General features: G+C 41.3%; 2 protein-coding genes across 7 annotated transcripts in view; one reads left to right on the top strand and one right to left on the bottom strand.

The window, feature by feature from the left end:
* Positions 1-17,535, top strand: part of PDHA1 (pyruvate dehydrogenase E1 subunit alpha 1) — a 30,079-nt gene extending 12,544 nt beyond the window's left edge. For both annotated transcript variants that reach the window (XM_075913668.1, XM_075913659.1), the window contains 9 exons: positions 2,038-2,211; positions 3,087-3,213; positions 5,613-5,704; positions 6,129-6,221; positions 10,509-10,664; positions 10,811-10,882; positions 13,026-13,093; positions 14,619-14,727; positions 17,046-17,535. In XM_075913668.1, the coding sequence (XP_075769783.1) occupies positions 2,038-2,211; positions 3,087-3,213; positions 5,613-5,704; positions 6,129-6,221; positions 10,509-10,664; positions 10,811-10,882; positions 13,026-13,093; positions 14,619-14,727; positions 17,046-17,210 (1,056 nt within the window). In that variant the 3' untranslated portion in view covers positions 17,211-17,535. The remainder of the gene's footprint in view (positions 1-2,037; positions 2,212-3,086; positions 3,214-5,612; positions 5,705-6,128; positions 6,222-10,508; positions 10,665-10,810; positions 10,883-13,025; positions 13,094-14,618; positions 14,728-17,045) is intronic.
* MAP3K15 (mitogen-activated protein kinase kinase kinase 15) overlaps positions 15,611-19,552 on the bottom strand; it is a 158,495-nt gene continuing 154,553 nt past the window's right edge. For 4 of the 5 annotated variants that reach the window (XM_075913486.1, XM_075913503.1, XM_025179890.2 and 1 more), the window contains 3 exons: positions 19,073-19,170; positions 18,917-18,993; positions 17,946-18,265 (listed from right to left, as the gene is read on the bottom strand). In XM_075913486.1, the coding sequence (XP_075769601.1) occupies positions 18,184-18,265; positions 18,917-18,993; positions 19,073-19,170 (257 nt within the window). In that variant the 3' untranslated portion in view covers positions 17,946-18,183. Of the gene's footprint in view, positions 16,936-17,945; positions 18,266-18,916; positions 18,994-19,072; positions 19,171-19,552 lie in introns of those variants that run through there. The other variant, XM_075913494.1, reaches the window with a different exon arrangement.

Raw genomic sequence — 19,552 nt, 5'->3', positions numbered from 1 at the left:
AAGGGTAGAGGTGACAAGGAAGAAACTGGTGCCTGTTAATACTGGATCCCCCTTATAGCTAAGGGGTAAGCTGAGAACCTTTTAAATCAATAGATTACCAACCCTTATTAGAAAAGGGGCCTTAATAAGAAAGTGCAAAGCCTCTGGCTGTCTATTTTCATACCAATCAGGTTTCTGTTGTGAAAATTGTGTGGAGTGTGCGCCAAAATAAGCTGGTATCTGGGGGACAGTCTTCAGGGATGACTGAGCAGATATGAAAAATGTAGGTGGTTAAGAACTTGGGACCAGACATAGTTAAGAAGACATGGGACTGGAAAGGCTGGTATTACTGTGTAAAGAGTAATTGGACTGGTAAGAGCCAGGATGAAACCTTATTCTTATGGGCTGGCTCTTGGTGTCAGAGATCTGAACCATAGTTGCGTAACACCAATGCATCCAAGGGGCAGGCAGTAGCCTGATCTGGGTGGATTCTGAAACTGATGTTATTCCAAAATAACAGTCTGTGTCTACACAGAAGTTATTTTGACATAATGTTGAGCTGGTGGACTTCTTTCTCCAGCTTCTATAACCCTCATTTTACATGGAGTAAAGGAAGTCAGAGAAAGAATGCTCTAATTCGGACTTTCTGCTGCATAAAAAGTGCCAAAAGCTGAAATAAGCGGTTGACGTAGCTCAAGTTGCGTAGTTTATTTCGGCTTTAGCCCTGCTGTGTAGATATGCCATGAGATTTGAAGCAATATGAAAACTTCAGTTTTATTTGTTTACTTTAGTGGTTTTCAAATAAGAGTACACCAGGATCTTCAAGGAAGTACATCAGCTCCTATAGATATGTGTCTAATTTTACAACAGGCTACATTAAAAGCATTAGTGAAGTTGATATAAATTAAAATTTCATGCAGACTGTGACTTGCTTATACTGCTCTACATAGCATACACTGAAATGCAGGTACACTATATTCCAATTGATTTATAATTATATGGTAAAAATGAGACAGTAAACAATTTTTCATTGATAGTGTGCTGTGGTACAGGTTGAACCTTCCAGATTCAGGACTTTCTGATCCAGCATCATCCATGGTTTGGCAGGGCCACAGATGTTGCTTGATCAGAGTACAACAGAGGCAGGAGTGGGAGCCAGCTGAGAGAATGCGAGGGCTGGGGTGCCCGGGCTGGGCCAGCAGCAGCTGCAAAGCCCACAACCTGGCTGGGGAACCCCCAATGTCAATGGGGCTAGATATGGCTTGGGAGCCTCTGCCCTGTCAGGGGAACCCCCCCAGCAGGGAATCCCAGCTCCAGTCAGGGAATATACCCTGCTGCAGTGGGGCTGCTGGTGGTGGGAGCGCTGGCTGGGAAACTCCAGGTGGCAGTGAGGTGGGGGGTGACTGGGCAGCACGGGCCGAGGAACTCCCCAGCTGAAGTGGGGGTGGTGAAGGCGGGCAGCCCTGCCGGGGGAACCCCAGGGGCTGGGGCCAGCCCTAGCAAAGGTGCAAGGTTGCTAGTCGGTTCCTGCCACGGAACCCTGAGGAACACCATGCGGTAGCAGGGTCTCACCGTCCAGGTGGTCCCAGCTAGGAATCCTGGGGGATACTGGGGCAGTGTGCAGACAGCAACATGGGGAGATCCAGCAATGTGGGGAACCTGGGGGCCAGCAGTAGTGCAGGGAGCCCCAGGAAGAGGGGCCTGGGAGCGGGGCAGTCAGCAGGGGAGCACTGACCTTCCCAGGTCCAGTAAACTCCCTGGTTTGGGACAGCTCAGGTCCCGAAGGTGCCGGACCAGGGAGGTCCAACCTGTACTTTAGTGAATTTGTTTTTTAAGTAGCTTGTAAGAAACTTGGCATTATGCAAGACAAAACAGTCTCCTGAAACAAGCACGCTAATCTGGAAAGGTTGAGACCCACTGGTTTAGACCTATATATTCAGGTTTTCCTGTTCAAAAAACCAAGTGGAACGTGAACATTATTAATACATTAGATTTTTAGTGCTGAGATGACAAACAAGAACATACGTTACTGAAGTAACTCCATGACTGTTTCTGTAGAAATGCGATCTCCATCGCCTGGAAGAGGGTCCTCCTGTCACAACAGTACTTACTCGGGAAGAGGGACTCCGTTATTACAGGACTATGCAGACCATTCGGCGCATGGAACTGAAGGCAGATCAGCTATATAAACAGAAGATTATTCGTGGCTTCTGCCACTTGTATGATGGTCAGGTAAATGATAAATCCCATCTTCTGGGAGTTGGTTGATACTTGTCTCCACTTGTCAGTTGTGGATAGAGCTATGACTTTGTTACGGAGGTCGTGGAATCTGACTTCCAGAGACCTCTGTGACTTGAGCCTGGGGGTCATAGTATCCCTGCTACTCTTGGGGGCTGGGAGCTGCAGGGGCCTAAGCTCTCAGCCACAAAGGGCACCCAACAGCTTCCAGTCAGGGTGGAGGGCAGAGGTGTCCCAGAGCTCCCAAGCAGTGAGTAGACCCTGAACTCTCAGCTGCCACAGGCAGTGGGGGTAATCTGAATGGGTGGGGTGACCCTGCAGGGTCCCTTTGGGTGATTTGGGGAACCTTTCACTCCTCATTTTGTTTTGCATATTTTTAGTAAAAGTCATAGATAGGTCATGGACTTCTGTGAATTTTTCATTATTGTCTGTGACCTGTCCCTGACTTTTACTAAAAATACGTGAGACAAAATCTTTGCCTTAATTATGGGCAAGGGAAAAGGTCAGTCTTAGGGAGCATGGGAAGAGCAGTGCTTAAGTGGTTGATTACACAGGCAGTGCCAATGGTCCACAAGCATTCCCAGTCTCTCACCTTCCTTGACCTAATCATCAGTTTCGTCCTGTTCTGGTTTTGATTATTTTGGAGCTGCAGACTGTTGTAGTCTGTGGACACTCAAAGGACCTAGCGCCAGTCTCATTTGTCAGGGGTATGTTTCTTTGGGATGCAGGGTAGTTGAGTGTATGTGATGCCCTCCATTGCTACAGGTCTTCTAACTATGGAATAGGGACGTTGGCTCCCAGCCTCAAGAGCTGAGTAGAGGAATCTGATGTTTTGTCCCATTGTCAGTCTTATTTTTCCTCTACAACAGGAAGCGTGCTGTGTTGGACTCGAAGCTGCCATAAAACCAACAGATCACTTGATAACAGCATATCGGGCTCATGGCTATGCCTACACACGTGGAACTCCCATCCGAGAGATCCTAGCTGAGCTTACAGGTTCATGCTGTATAAAGATAAATGGGGATCTGGGCATTGCTGTACTTAACTTGCATCGGCACTGAGGGATAACATCTAAACCAGTGATACTCAGACTTAAGTGCTGCCACTTGTGGCTCGTGAACCTGATATTAAAACACAGTGTGATTTAATTATTAACCAATCAAGACACTTTTACTACATTGTTAACCAACTGTAGTTGATAAAATATTGCTTGGTCATTTTGCTGTGAGACTAACATATGTACAAATATATTTCCCCTGCCATACTGTTTAAATATGTATACAGGCAGTCCCCGAGTTACGCGGATCCAACTTATGTCGGATCCGCAGATACGAACGGGGATTTTCTCGCCCTGGACGATGGGAGCGGTGGACGCCCAGTCCCGCTGCCCCCATCCTCCAGGGCGAGAAAAGCTGCTCTGCCTCTCCCTGGTCTGCTGGGGGGGGGGGGGGGGGGAAGAGGAGCCAGATCAGTGCCGCGTCCCGCCCGGGTCCTCCTCGCTTTGCTCAGCGTCTCCCTGGTCTGCAGACCAGGGAGACGCTGAGCAAAGCGGAGGAGGACCCGGGCGGGATCGCGGCGCTTCCAGATCAGCACCACGATCCCGCCTGGGTCCTCCGCGGCTTTGCTCAGCGTCTCCCTGGTCTGCTGGAGGGGGACGCAGCTAGTGCGCCCCCCCCCAGCAGACTAGGGAGACGTGGAGCAAAGCCCCGGGCCTGTGGTAGAGCAGGTGGGGCGCTGCCGGGTGGTCCCGCAGCACCGCTCCTTGGCGCTACTGGACCAACCCAGCAGCACCCCAGCTGCTCTGCCCCAGGCGTCCCTAAGTCAGCCGCTGCTGAAACTGACCAGTGGCTGACTACAGGAAGCCCTTGCCCCAGGCTTCCTGGAATCAGCCGCTGATCAGTTTCAGCAGCAGCTGACTTGGGGATGCCTGGGGTTCTTAAGTTGAATCTGTATGTAAGTTGGAACTGGCGTCCAGATTCAGCCGCTGTTGAAACTGGTCAGTTTCAGCAGTGGCTGAATCTGGATGCCAGTTCCGACTTACATACAGATTCAACTTAAGAACAAACCTACAGTCCCTATCTTGTACGTAACCCGGGGACTGCCTGTATATGGTACTAGAGTAAATGAAACCATGAATTCACACAACTGTGACTTTTTTGAGTGCTCAGGTTCAGGCAAGGTAAATGATACAGTATGCAAAGTTCTAACTTTTTAAAATCAAAAAATATCTTACTTAGATGCTCTGTGCCAGCATCACTTTTCTTACTATGAACTTGCCTGCAACAACTATTGCTGTACCCAGCCATATTGCTGTACAGTAGCTCTTGAGAAACCGAGATCTTGAGTATCACTGATCTAAACAACAAATGGTCTGATAGCACTTTATAGACTAACAAAACATGTAGATGGTATCATGAGCTTTCGTGGATACAGCCCACTTCTTCAGATGACCAGAGTGCCCACGAAAGCTCATGATACCATCTACATGTTTTGTAAGTGTATAAAGTGCTATCAAACCATTAGTCTGTTACAGAAAAAACAACAGGCTCGGCTACCTCCTGAAGCTACTGATCTAAACTGTCTGACATACTAAATACATTTGGACATGGGATGTCGCAACATTCTGTGATTTCTCCTGATGCCACTCAGTAAAGTCACAGGGTAACTAATACTCAGATTCTCCTTCTGACTTGGAGTAAGAAATACAAAATACTATTCTTTTCAGTTAATCTGGAAGCTTGATATCATAGACTCAATACACAAGCATTATCTAGAAGCATGTCTTGCTGCAGTAGCTTTATTATTATTTGTGCAATAGATCCCATCTAAACTGTGCTTCTGGTAGACCTTATTTATTCATGATAGGGTGTGAGACCCTCCAGTCCTGCAGTTTGGTTGGTTCAGGCCCTGAGTTGTACTACTGCTTTTGTCTTTGCGAGAGCTGTAGCATAGCATGGCTTTATCTATAATGCACAAAGGAATTACCAGGGATAACTTGGTTATAAGATGGTACTCTTTCTATAGTAATTGCTACAGTGAAGCTGGGATAATAAATTAGACTAGTCAGGAAAACCCATGTTAGAACCTTTCTCTCAGGAACCATATTTACACTAGGTTGTGACTAACACATGTTGTTTGCTATAGCAGGGGTTGTCTGAACACAAATAAGATCTTTCTTGATAGAAAATACTAAGATGTTATAGAATGAATGGGACTGTTCCAGTACATGTTTTCCATTTCTCTCACTAATCTCATTTAGTGTTTAATAGATGTAGTTGTTGCAGTATTTTTTTATGTTCTCCATCTGTTTATAGCCCTATTATCTTGTCAGATACTTAAAATGCAGCCTCTTTGGAAAAGGGTCTGTCTTTTCATTACATGCCTACACTTTTTAGGTAGAAAAGGAGGATGTGCTAAGGGAAAAGGAGGATCAATGCATATGTATGCTAAGAACTTCTATGGTGGCAATGGCATTGTTGGCGCTCAGGTATAGTAAATGATACAATATGCTAACATTTAAAAATCAAATTATATCTCCCTTAAATACTTTGTGCCAGCATTACTTTTCTTACTATAAATCTGCCCGCAACAGTTATTGCTGGACATGACCATATTCTAAATTCATTTCCACTTAATTCTTCACAAACTGAAACATATTGCTGAACAGATAAGAGATTAAACTATTGATATTATTTAATGCTATGTGAAAACCCGAGTTTAGATTTTGATTGTAATAGGAATCAAATCTTATGGAAATGAGTTAACAGCCTTTGTAGTTATTTTCATCATCAGTTGCATACATTTAAACAGTTAATTTTTATAGTTCATAGCTGTCTGTCTCCAACTTTTCCAAATGTAGCTCTGAAAATACCAATTTGGCCTCTTAAATCTGTATTGTATAATTCACATAGGTTCCTCTTGGAGCTGGGATTGCCTTGGCCTGTAACTATTTTGGCAAAGATGAGATTTGTCTTACTTTATATGGAGATGGTGCTGCCAATCAGGTGAGCTTTCTTGATTTAAATGTGTATAGTAAGAGTAGTTCTCTGTATACGCTGTTGACATTTTCGATCATTTTGTGACTTGTATGTAGAAGTCAGTAAGTTTGGCAGCTTTTTGGGCTTTATAATTTAGACAGTTGCCTACTGATAACTAGATAAGAGCCAAAGTCATGTTGTGTAAATTACTGAGCAGTTACCAGATACATTTTGGTCACTGCCAGGCTGCTACTTTGTCTGCGCACTTTCAGGCTTCACACTGAGTTATATACAGCCACTCCCTGACTTACGAACACACTGACTTACGACCATCTGTACTGACGACCAACCTCCCATTAGCCCCATTATAATATTTTTGAGTTGAGAGCCATGTATGTCAAGTTTTTCGAACAGCACGTTTAAGGGTATTTCCGACTTACGACCAAATCGAGTTACGACCAGGTGTTTGGAACGTAACCCGTTTGTAAGACAGGGACTGCCTGTAAATACTAGATTGACCCGGCATTGCTCGGGTGCATAACTGAATTCATTTTTGTTTTACTCTCTCAATACACAAAAGGGATGTCATCAGCTTTCACCAGCAGGTAGCTCCCTACTTCACAAAATAAGATCACTGTTTGCTTGGGTCTTTTAACACAATTTTTTGTTTCTCTTCATTAAATCATTGCTCTGGGGTGAGGCTGGAGAAAAGAGGTACAGTATTCAAGCTGCCCCAGGCCTCTCTACTGTAGGACCTTGGGGACAGGTGAGAAGTAGGGAAGTTAATGTGTACCTGTATACACGGTTAACTGATAAGCCTGGGCTCATTTGTTAACTCTCAGTTACACACCACCACCCCCTCCATCTGATACAGAGGCAGAGGGGAAGGGAGAAGAGAGAGGCAGGAGGCCATGTACATGCGCCTCCCCCCAGCACTGCCTCACCCCTGCGCATACCAACTCCCACTGAGCTATCTGTCTTTCTTTTCCCCCTTTTTTCCAGCGCTGCTACTTCTGAATCTGAGGCAACAGTGCAGGTGGGGAGGGGAAGGGAGGTGCGGGAGCTGGTACATGTAGGAAGCCTGCTGATTGGTTTTATCCCCTTCTGGGCACATCCTGTTTTCTTGGCACAACCAAACCCTGACCTTGCTTTAAGTTATAATAAGATGAAGCTATGTACCAAATTTGGTGGCCCTAGCTCTTACTGTTTAGAAGTAGTTCTGGAACAAACAGATGCACGCACAGAGGCATAGACAAACTCTCTCAACTACAAATTTTCCAAACTTAAAATTTCCAAATTCTGAAATCCACTATATATTTAAGGGGCAAGGGAAGTGGTGGTGGTGATGGAAGTCTTCATCCTAATGGTTCTTCACATATTGGAAGTGCAAAGGATCCTGGAATTCCTAGCAGGGTGTTGAACCTGTTTGGGAGCACATATTTCATTTAAACTTATTGCTAATAGGCGCTTTCTTATAATTTTGAAGTGCCATATTCTCCACCACTCCCCCTACTGGAGCTCTCTCTTCCTCTCTAGGAAGCTGTGAGGGAGTGGGGTTGGGTCTTCGCCATTCTCTGTCTCAGCCGGCAAGTGCTAAGGAAGATGTCTTTGCATACACTAGACTTACTCTGAGCAGTACCTGCTTCTGCTGTTGCTAATGACTTTTCTAAGTAGGAGAAGCATGATGTTGACATGATTTGTGAGTTTCTCTGCCATCCAGAGTTCTGAAGTGTTACTTTTAGGGCTGTCGATTAATCAGTTAAATTAAAAAAAAAAACGTGATTAATGACCTGTTTAATTGCACAGTTAAACAATAGAAAACCAATTGAAATTTGTTAAATCATTTGGATTTTTTCTATATTTTCACATATATTGATTTCAGTTACAACACTGTTCACTTTATTTTTGATAAATATTTGCATTCTAAAAATGAGCTGTATTTTTTCAATTCACTTCATATAAGTATTGCAGTGCAGTCTCTTTATTGTAAAGTGCAACTTATAAATGTAGATTATTTTTTTTTGTTACGTAACTGCACTCAAAAACAAAACACAGTAAAACTTTAGTGCCTGCAAATCCTAATTGTTATTCAGACAGTAACCAAGACAAACAAGTATGTTTGTTTACAGGACATAATGCTGTCTGCTGCTTATTTACAATGTCATCTGAATGTGGAAACAGGCATTCACATGACATTTGTAGTTATTTCCGTGATAGATATGCTAAATATTTGTTTGCCCCTTCTTGCTTCAGCCACCGTTCCAGAGGAAATACTTCCATGCTGATGATGCTTATTAAAAAAAAAAAAAAAAAAAAAAAAAGCATAAAATAAATTTGTGACTGAAATCCTTGAGGAAGAATTGTATATCTTCTGATCTGTGTTGCCACCATTCTTCCATATTTCATGTTATAGATGTCTTTAATTATGACTCAGAAGATTTGTTTTAGAAAAATGTTCATAGCAGATTTGACAGAATGCAAGGGAGGTACCAATGTGAGATTTCTAAAGATAGCTGCAGCATTCAACCCAAGGTTTAAGAATATGAAGTGCCTTCCAAAATCTGAATGTTTTAGAAGTCTTAAAAGAGGAACACTCCAATGTAGAAATTACAGAATCTTAACCACCAAAAAAAGAAAATGAATCTTCTGCTGGTAAAATCTAACTCAGATGAAAATGAACGTGTGTTGGGCTTTGCTGCTTTGGATAGTTATCAAGCAGAACCTGTCATCAGCATGGACATGGAATGGTGGTTAAAACATGAAGGGACATGAATCTTTAGGGCATTGGACCTGCAAATATCTTGTGATGCTGGATAGAACAGTGCCATGCAAAAACCTATTTTTCACTTTAAGGTGATTATTATAAACAAGAAGTGGACATTATCTCCTGTAAATGTAAACAAACTTGTTTGAGCAATTGGCTGAACAAGAAATAGGACTGAGTGGACTTATAGGCTTTAAAAGTTCTACATTTTTATTTGTGAATGCAAGGTTTTTTACATAATTCTACATTTGTAAATTCATGATAGAGATTGCAATACAATATTTAAAATGGAGGAATTGAGAAATAGTATTGTTTAATGTGCAAATCTTTGTAATAACTATGTGCACTTTGTTTTCTGTGTACAGATTGCACTTCCCTAAACTGGGTCTCTCTGGTCCAGCAACATGTTCCCAGGCCAGAGAGCCCTGGGAGCCGGGAGTCACAGAGCAAGAGAGCTAGCACCTGGAAGCCCTGCTGGGCTAGGAAGCTGGTGGGGCTAGCAGCAGCCTGGCAGGGGAGGCAGGGCCGGGTGAGCAGAGGAGCGGGGGCTGAAGCCAGGGACTTGATAGTGTGTTGGGGGAGGGGAAACAGTCCAGCAGAGGAGCTGGGCTGGGATCACTGACAGGCAGCTCAACTGGGACTGGAAGCAGAGCCAGCAGTGAACTAGGAAGCCAGCAGCAAGGGACCTCCCCAGTCTGGCAAATTCCATCATTCAGGACTGGTGAGGTCCCTGGTCCGACACCTTTAGGAGGTACAACCTGTAATTAAAATACATATTTTTGGAAATATAGAAAGCATAAAAAATATTTAAATGCATACTATTCTATTGTTTAATAGCACAATTAACGGCAATTTTTAAATCATTTGACAACCCTAGTTAATTTTCTTCTGACATTGCTCTGTTGGTGCTTGGGGGAAATCCATGAGCAGTAGCATTCATAAGACCTAGGATTGGGCATAGCAACTCACTAGTTTACACTTGATTCATGTATGAAAGGTTACTTTTTGCAATAATGGCTAGAAACTTAACTGTAGCAATTTATACAGAAATCTGTGCTTTAGTATCTCCTCTCCCCACAGCTGTGGAAGCCATCTCACTTTCCACTGGTAAATGGAGATTCTCAAGTGATGACCCTTTTTGTGACCTTTACTTGCATACAGTAGATAATACAACAGAATTGTTGGGACTTTAGTTAACTAAAGTGGAACAGTATCATTTTACATGTATAGTCCAACTTTGCTTTTATTGATGTAATTTTCTATTGAAAATATTTTAGGGTTTTGACTTCTTTGATGTTCCAGTTTATCCTGATGGTGGTTATCTATGGGCTTGGGATATTTCTTTTTTAATAGTGTTTTATTACATACAGATTAAGATGAACTGTAGATCTTAGATTCTATGATTTTCTTCTTTCTAGACTGAACTGATTCAGAATTTAAATTCACTATCAGACCTTTGTTGGAAGTGAAAGACCTTGTAGACCTTGATGCTTAAAAATCAAAGAATCCAAAGAAGGACCCAACTTACATACCAACTGTTTTTCTTTCAGGGTCAGATATTTGAAACATATAATATGGCAGCTTTGTGGAAGCTGCCATGCATTTTCATTTGCGAGAACAACAGGTATGGAATGGGTACTTCAGTAGAGAGAGCTGCAGCCAGCACTGACTACTACAAAAGAGGAGACTTCATTCCAGGAATAAGAGTAAGAACGATTTCCGTCTTTTCCATATTTATAATGGAGCAGATTATTAGAGATCATGAATTCATACTGCGTCTAGGCATTTAGATTTTTGGTTCACCTTCTGATGTCTTTTTTGTTATTTAATTTAAAAACTTTTCTTTTAACAGGTAGATGGCATGGATATTCTTTGTGTGAGGGAAGCAACGAAGTTTGCAGCTGATTATTGTAGATCTGGAAAAGTAAGTTACTCAATATCAGTCCTTTACTATGAATTATTTTGTGCTATATTATTCCCACATACAAAATTTCATCCTTAGCCAGTACTCTCCGTTTAAATTACGTTTTGAAATTCTCTTTGCATCTCTTCTCAATTAAGGAAACTTAGTGTCAAACATGTTTATATAATTATTTGATCAGATTTTTTTTTCTGTTTTCCAGAAATGGACTGTCTAAACACTTTGGCTGTGTCTACACTGGGCCACTTATTCCGGAAAATCAGCCGCTTTTCCGGAATAAGCTGCGAGCTGTCTACACTGGCCCTTGAATTTCCAGAAAAGCAACGATGCTCTACTGTACAAAATCAGCCGCTATTCCGGAAAAACTATTCTGCTCCCGCTCGGGCATAAGTCCTTATTCCGGAACACTGTTCCAGAAACGGGCCAGTGTAGACAGCCCAGTAGTCTTTTCCGGAAAAAAGCCCCGATCGCGAAAATGGCGATCGGGGCTCTTTTCCGGAAAAGACTACTGGGCTGTCTACACTGGCCCTTTTCCAGAAAAAGGGCTTTTCCGGAAAAGCAGCCTGCCAATGTAGACACTCCTTTTAGGGAAAAACTGAAAACGGAATAGTATTCCGTTTTAAGCAGTTCCGGAAATTCATGCCAGTGTAGACACAGCCTTTAAGTCAATTAATAATGGTAAAAGTAAAAAAATCATATTACAACTAAAAAGCATGTATTTTCATCCATTGTATGTCTTCTGCTTAGAATATTTACATTTTAAACATTGTCTATACCAATTAAAAGGTCAGTGTGTGGGGATGGGAGAGGTAACAATACTGTTATATTTGCAACAAATATAAAATAACTGAAGTAAATTTTTGTGAGGTAGGCACCCAGGAAGAGTAAAAACAGGTTCAATCTCTATGGTCCAGACTGCTATCTGTGGTCCAGCATCCTTGTGAGAACTTTGTGGTTTGGAGGACTCATGAGGAAAAGCTAGCCTACCCGCTCAGCAATTCCTTTCCTGCCCTTCCAGAGCTTCCAGTATGCCATAAGCTCAGGGATGGGGAGAAGCAGGGACAGAGGACACTCGGGGGAAAGAGGCTGGAGTGCAGCCCAGCTGCCACATTTATGCTCCTATGGGGTTGTGCTCCTTGGACTCTGCATCCATCTTGCCTCTTCTCCTGAGTGCCTCCCCTCTCGCCCCCCTTCCACCTCATCAGCAGCGGCCCTCTGCCACCGCTGGAGTGGGGCCCTGCAGCCTGTGGCAAAGGAGCACTAGCAATGACCGAGCAGGGACTGGATGGGGATGTTTGAAGAGACAGGGTGGCTGTGGAGTGTTGCCATCGAGGTCCAGAAGCGCAGCTTGACTAGCACAGGGCTTGGTTGCTCCTGCATCTTCCTCCTAGTGCACCCTCCACCCATTCAGTCACTTCTTGGTCAATATCAGCCCTTCTGCTGCCACCAGAGCAGAGCCTGGCAGCCAGTGGCAACCGGCATTGACCTCTGGCAAATTCCCTGGTTCAGGACTAGTCAGGTTCCAAGGATGTCAAACTAAGGAGGGTATGGTACAGGTTGTAACTTACACAAGCTCAGACATGGATAAAATCACAATGAAGATCTTCTGTATTGGAGTGTGTGTTCCACTTCTTTGGTTCTAAAGAAGCAGGTGAAATGGATGAACTAATTTTTTAACACTGTTTTTGACACCAGAAGTGTACTGGCATGAAAGAAGCACAAGAGACATAATTAATACTGATAGCGCCAGGACAACTCTATTACAATCTTGAAAATAAAAGACAATATTATACAGCTGAAATTTGCAGAATAATGGAGGACTGACTTCTGAAGCTGAGGTGTTATGTTGTTTAATTACTTAAGAACCAGGTAGTGAGAACAAGCTGCAAAGTGAGGTTATTGAATTGCCTTCACAACATGTTTATCCAAAGTTCTTGAGAGCCATCTAGGAATTGTTTAAGGATAATGAAATATCTCTTGTCTGTGTTGCAAGACATCATATGTAATGAATAGAGATAACTTGGAAAGATGGTTTACAGGAGCGTTGGCGGTGTTTTATTCACAGAATGGTCTGATGCTTGGGGCTGTAGAGTATGATATTGTTGCTCTTTAGGCTCATTAAAATATCCATGAACTATTTTTGCAGGGTCCTATGCTGATGGAGTTACAGACATATCGCTATCATGGACACAGTATGAGCGACCCTGGAATCAGGTACAGTAAAAAGGATTGTGTGAACTTACTCTAGTGGTTAATCTATACACTAGGCCTAGTGAGTGCTAGAAAAGTTGGTAGTAATTTTTCCTCTTTCTCCCTGTACTTGCACAATCAATCCAAAAATTAATGCCACCCATCACACTTTTTAAATGGTACCTTCTGAAATCCACATTGAGGCATGTAAAAAAATTAAAATTGAAATCTTGCTGCTTATGAGAGTCAACTTGATCACTCAGATCCCATTGCCTAATAACACATCACCAGCCAATAACGCTCTCTTGTGTCTCTTCATAGATTTATATTGCAAGCATCACATTAATCTCTCTCTCTCAATTGCTTCATAATACTTCGAAGTGGCATAAGTCCTGATAATATTTTTCAAAATGTTATGTGCAGGAAGGCCTTGTTTATTCTGCACCAACAAATTCCTTTTTCCACAATTTTATGAAGGTTTTTAACTGAAAAACAGCTTGCTTTTTATACCTCTCTAGTACATGCTTTCAAGGAAGGCTGCTGATTATCCTTTGGTAAAGAAATTAAGTAACAGTACTTTAATTTGGAATGAAAAATGCCATCTTAGTATTTCACCCTAATACACTAGCTACTTCATGCATTTTTAAATACACTGAGGACTGATCATTGTGCCAAAGTTTCCATGTGGATTATTTATTTCAGGAAGAATATTTTCTAGCTACTGGAAAAACAATGTCAGGTGACGAGAATGTCTAGGAAGAGGTGATCCTGATATGCTATTCCTTCCATGTGTAGATGATTATATTTTATGTTAGTCGCTGAAGGCTGGCTGATAATTTCTTCAGTGATCAAAGAATTTTCTTATTCACAGCTTAGTGTAAAAGCAGAATTCTCTTCCTTCTTGTGCTTCCTCTTTAAGGGTTTTTTGTTTTTGTGTTTTGGGTGTTTTTAGTTTTAACCAGTTATACCTGTGAGATCTCAGACCATAATTTTGAAAATAACAGTACAAATATATTCTAAGTACTTAAATCCCCCATCATCTGACAGAGATGAATTAATCTTCATTAACACATCCCTCATGAAATAAAGAAATAACCTTTGTCTACACTTAACTGAGGATCAATAATTGATGCAGCAAGGGTTGATTTAGTAGTTCAACTGCAGAGCATTCTCCAATCAATTCTAGTACTCCACTGGAACAAGAGGATAAGAGAAGTCAACAGAGTCTTCCATCAATGCAGAGTATAGACACTGTATGCAGTATGTCAATCTCAGCTATGTTATCCATGTAGCTGGAGTAGAATAACTTTGGTCAACTTAGATGAGGCTTTAGAGGAAATAAGTCATTTGCCCAATCTCACTGAAAGTCTAGCAGAGTGGGATTTGGACCCATATTTTCAATCCCAGCACAATCATTTTATTAGTCTGCAGGCCAATAATTACTTTTTTCATGTTACTTCAGTAGCAGTTGAAGTGTATTCATTAATTGAATGAATTGGTGGTAGTGTATGGAACTTATATAATGCATGTCTTTGCTTCTCTCTCATAGCTATCGTACTAGGGAAGAAATTCAAGAAGTCAGAAGCAAAAGTGACCCTATTACTCTGCTGAAGGACAGAATGGTTAACAACAATCTTTCTAATATTGAAGAATTGAAGGTATTACGTTTATTTTTCAGACAACTTTTGGTGATGGCCTGTGCCCATTGTAGTCAGTGGCCCTGTGATGGTGCTGCCAACAGTTCTCCCCCTCAGCCTGTTTAACAGTGCTATTGGTGAGAAATAAGAGATTAATGAAAATAGTCATTGTTTTCTTCTTTAAACAAAAGGAGTTTTATATAACTGAGTAAAAACTATATGTAAGTGAGGTTACATTTTACTGCATATATTTTGTTTCTGAGAAACAGAATTGGGTACAGTATAGTCCCTTGCAAACTTTGAGGTGAGTGGCAGCTCTTGGATGGGGGTAGAGGAGAAGGGAAGGGGTGTTTTTGTATTTTTTAAAAAAACCTACTACAGTAGACTTCTGATAATCCAGGACCCAGGTGGTGCCGGATTATCAGAAATGCCGGACTATCAGGAGGTACTCTGGCAGGGGCAGGTCCCGGGGGAGTGCCAAACCCTCCCTCCTGCTACAGGGAGGCAGAGCCTGCGAGTGGTGGAAGAGGAGAGGCGGTGACAGGCAGGCAGCCACATTCAGGACGTTCTGGTCAGTTACAATCACTCCGGCTGGATCCACAGCCGACGCGCAGTTAATGTAATTTTCCTCTCTACTGCCGGGGGGGAGAGGGGGGGGAGAAGGCAGGGGAAGGTAGGAGTTGGTGGGAGAGGGAGGGGGTGAGTTAAAGTACATTAACTGCGTGTCGGCTGTGGATCCAGCCCGAGTGATTGTAACTGACCAGAACATCCTGAATGCGGCTGCTTTGGCACACCCTCGCCCCCTCCTCCTCCCCCTCCCCCTGCCTCCCCCCCCCCCCTCGGCAGTAGAGAGGAAAGTTACATTAACTGCGTGTTGGCTGTGGATCCAGCCACAGTTAATCAATTACTCTAACAACTTGAAGCAGCTGCCGGACCACCGGAGTTTTACTGTACTTGGGGTATTTTGAGGTGCATTATACATTTCCTGATGAGGGGAGGTTATTTTTAAATTGTGCTCTTTAAATAAACCTGGAGGGATTAGATGTTGATGATTATTTAATTCTTACACAAACCCAAGGAAAAAATATTTCAATTGAAATTTACAGAAAGGCAAAGTGAGAGAAAAATGCTGCTTAAGAATATTTATTGTATATATTTTGATTTCATACAGACATTTTCTCAGAGTTAATTGTCACTAAATAATTGTCTGACCTCTCCATATCTCTGAAAGTTGAAGTTCATGGTTTTTTTTTGTACACTACACTAAAAAAAAAATATTTCTGCCAAGCTCATCTAGTGAGTCTGCCAATCGTCATACTAAACAAATCACTGGAACATAAATAGCAGTTAAATCTAGAAAAAAGTTAAAATTAATAAAACTACCAGAAGTCTGAGGGTATGTTTACACAGCAGGCAAAAGTTGAAATAGCTTAATTTGGCTTTTGGCGCTGTCTACACAGCAGGAAGTCAAAGGAAAGAACTCTCTTCTTTCAGCTTCCCTTACTTCTTGTAAAACAGTGGTCTCCAACCTTTTTACACCCAAGATCACTTTTTAAGTCTCAGAACAGGCGAAGATCTACTGCCCCGCCCACATTACATGAGGAAATCTAATGTAAATGTACGGCCAGGTGCGCAGTTCAGAGAGGGCTCAAGAGCTACTCTTAGAGCCCCTGAGATCTACCGGTAGATCACGATCTACTGGTTGGTGACCATGGTCGTAAAATAAAGGTTACAGCTGTCAGAGTAAGAAGTCCTCCAGGCTTGATATTTTGAAATAATGGCTTGCTATATAGATGCATTTTATGTTATTCTGAAATAATGCTGTTGTGGAGACGTATCCTGAACATGCCAAAAGAATAACTGACCTAAGAAGCAATTAATGACTGCAATACAGCCTTTGGGTGCTGTAGGGAGGAGTTAGTTTAGCACTCAACACACTCATGATGGAATAAACCATTTCCTAAGGCATTAGTGAACTTCAACAACTAACCGGTAAAGTTTGCAAAAGATCTCACCACATGTTAGCAGCTGTAATGGAAAGAGAGCGTGAGATCATGAATCCTGTAGTATGATAGGCTAAAATTACACTTCAGACCCAGTGTTATCTTGTGAGGCATTTGAAATTCCCATGTTTGTATTACAACCAAATCTTGCAGTTATTGAATGCCACTAGAAGTTTGTCTGATTATGGATCTTCTGATGTGACCTTTTCTCATGCTGCATTACTTGCTGAAAGGAAGAAATGCAGCAATAATCAGTGACCATTCCATCTGCTACCCCCTTTTATAGGAACTAACATTGCTTCTCAATCAAAGCTTACTTGGTCTTCTGTGTTTTAGGAGATTGATGTGGAAGTAAGGAAGGAAATTGAGGAGGCTGCTCAGTTTGCTACCACTGATCCAGAACCATCATTGGAAGAATTAGGCAACCATATCTACAAAAATGAGCCCCCTTTTGAAGTGCGTGGCCCTAGTCAGTGGATCAAATACAAGTCCATTGGCTAAAATTACTCCAGCAGCTTGTTACCTTATGGCCTTTTTTGGACGGAACGATTACATTTTGTACTTGTTGTAAGAATGAACTGTTCATAGCAATTTTACTTTTCCAAACAAACTTAATTTCAGCTAAAGAGAGCTAAACATTATGTAGAAGAATGCAGGCGTCTATGGATGCCTATAAGTGAGGAGCTGAATTAGGATAAAGCAATTGCTATAAATTTGCTTAATGGGTGGTTTTGGATTGCTTTACTTATGAAAGTTACTCCTTTGTGTGTTGAATAAATAAATCATGTTATGTACAGTATATAAATATATTAATTGTAACACTAAAGTGGTGTCTCTGCCTATTTGCTTTGGGTATGAAAGCATTTTTAAGTTATCTGTGGTAAAACTTTGTTTATTGCTCATGTAAGGACTTAACAGATGCTAGGACCCTACTGTTTCAACTTCTTCCTTTGGAATTCAGAAGTCTGTAGAAGGGACTTCTACAAACTAGTGTTTTGATTTTTTTATTAAATTGGATTTACTACTTAAGGAAATGAAAATAGCAACACAAAGCAAACATTTAATGTAAAAAAAAGCTATAGCGACACTCTAGATACCTTTGTAGCCACATACAAGTTCTCCATCCTTTATATACATTTGGTTGATATTTATTCAGTGCAGGTGATAGAATTATACATGTCTAAAATTAGAATGCATTTTAGACAGCTCTAAGTATATGGCATGTTTTTTTACTAAAAACAGCAAGCTCTTTTCTTCAGCTGCAGTTATATTTACATTGGCAGGTGAAATACATTAATATACTTATTTTACACATTTTTAAAAAATTAGGGGCAGTCTTAAAGCTGTGCTACAGTTGACTGTACTTATATTTTGAAGTTAAATTATTACATTGATAAACAGGCCATTTAGCTGTGCAAAATGCAAAAATAAAATAATTTAAGAAATGCTTGGAATGTGCTGTACTGTCTGAGATTCAACTGTTCGTTTCTGAGGGCTTATTGGCCATTTTTCTGTGGTTTAATATTGCATTCCAGATTCTGCAGAGAAGACCACCACTACAAAGATGAAATTAAAACAGAATTAGAAATTGTATTTAAAATTCAAAACATTAGTAATTGTACTCATGGACAGCACTGAAGAATTTTTTGAAGTGCCACTGTGATATCAAGTAGGGGACAGCTGACCAAAGCAAGCTGGGCTCTATCACTAGATACAAACTGCGTTTCTATTGCAGCCAGAGATTAATATTGAGTAAGAATAATCTGCTTTTTTTTATTAAGAATTCTTTTACGATCAAAGGCTGTAAGTAATTTTTGGAAAAATATGGTAATTATGCACAAAGGTACTCTATCAAAACCAGTAGGGCATTCAATGAGTATGAACTTTCTAGAATGACAGAAAAGCCACCCATAATCATCCTTGCTTTATGAGAATCATCATATAATGAAAAGATTAGTCTTAAATCAAGTTATCTAAAAGACTTGGGCTACTAATTTAATGTTGACATTTTCTTTTAAGTTTATTACAATAGCAAGAACCCTTTCTAAGGATTTTCTATTTTAAAAAAAGTTAGTGCAATCAAGCTGCTTTGTGTTTTTATTTTTTTTGTAAGGGCCACTACAGTAATCTGTGACATTTTTATGTTAAGACCAATAGAAGGGCAAGCAGGTACTCTGGGCAATGTTGGCATTTAAACATTGTCTTACCGTAATCTAAGATATCTCAAATCATCCTTAGTGATATCATTAAGGACATCATTCAGTGTGTAATCCTCTTCAGTAAACTGAAAGGCAGAGTTGTTCCTAAATTATTTCATTGAATCAAATTAGTACTAACAAACAGTGTTAATTTGTGTGTTTTACCCTTTCAATTGCATCTGAGTCAGCTCCTTGTTGTCTTAACCAGTCTAGGAGCTCTTGGTCTACATTCTGTACAGGAGCTCTTGGAAGGTTTTGCAATTCTGTAATAACATACATTAAATTAACAGGTCAACAACATGCTATTTCTGGTCTAGAAAATATTGAGACAGCTGTACAATTCTGCATCAGCAACCTGATGATTTCCTCCCATTGAGGAAACCTTGCTGTGGGCCACAGGTTTTGTCTTAGATTGTTACTTAGGTTCTCAACCTTCATTGTACCATGACCCTCTTCTGACAAATAAGTTATTTCACAACCACAGGAGGGGAGATTGAAGGTGGAGTGTGCCTTAGCCCTACAGCCCCAAGGAGAGAACCAAACAAGCCACCGCTAGGTGGGGAAGTAATACAAAGCTAAAATCTGGGGCCCAGCAAGTTTAACGTCAGCCCAATTGACTCCATTTTAAAATGGGGTCTAAAACCA

This window comes from Pelodiscus sinensis, chromosome 1, assembly GCF_049634645.1.
Source record: "Pelodiscus sinensis isolate JC-2024 chromosome 1, ASM4963464v1, whole genome shotgun sequence".
NCBI classification, from domain to species: domain Eukaryota; kingdom Metazoa; phylum Chordata; order Testudines; family Trionychidae; genus Pelodiscus; species Pelodiscus sinensis.
Note: the sequence above shows the minus strand (reverse complement) of the source record. Positions and strands in the feature narration are given on the sequence as shown.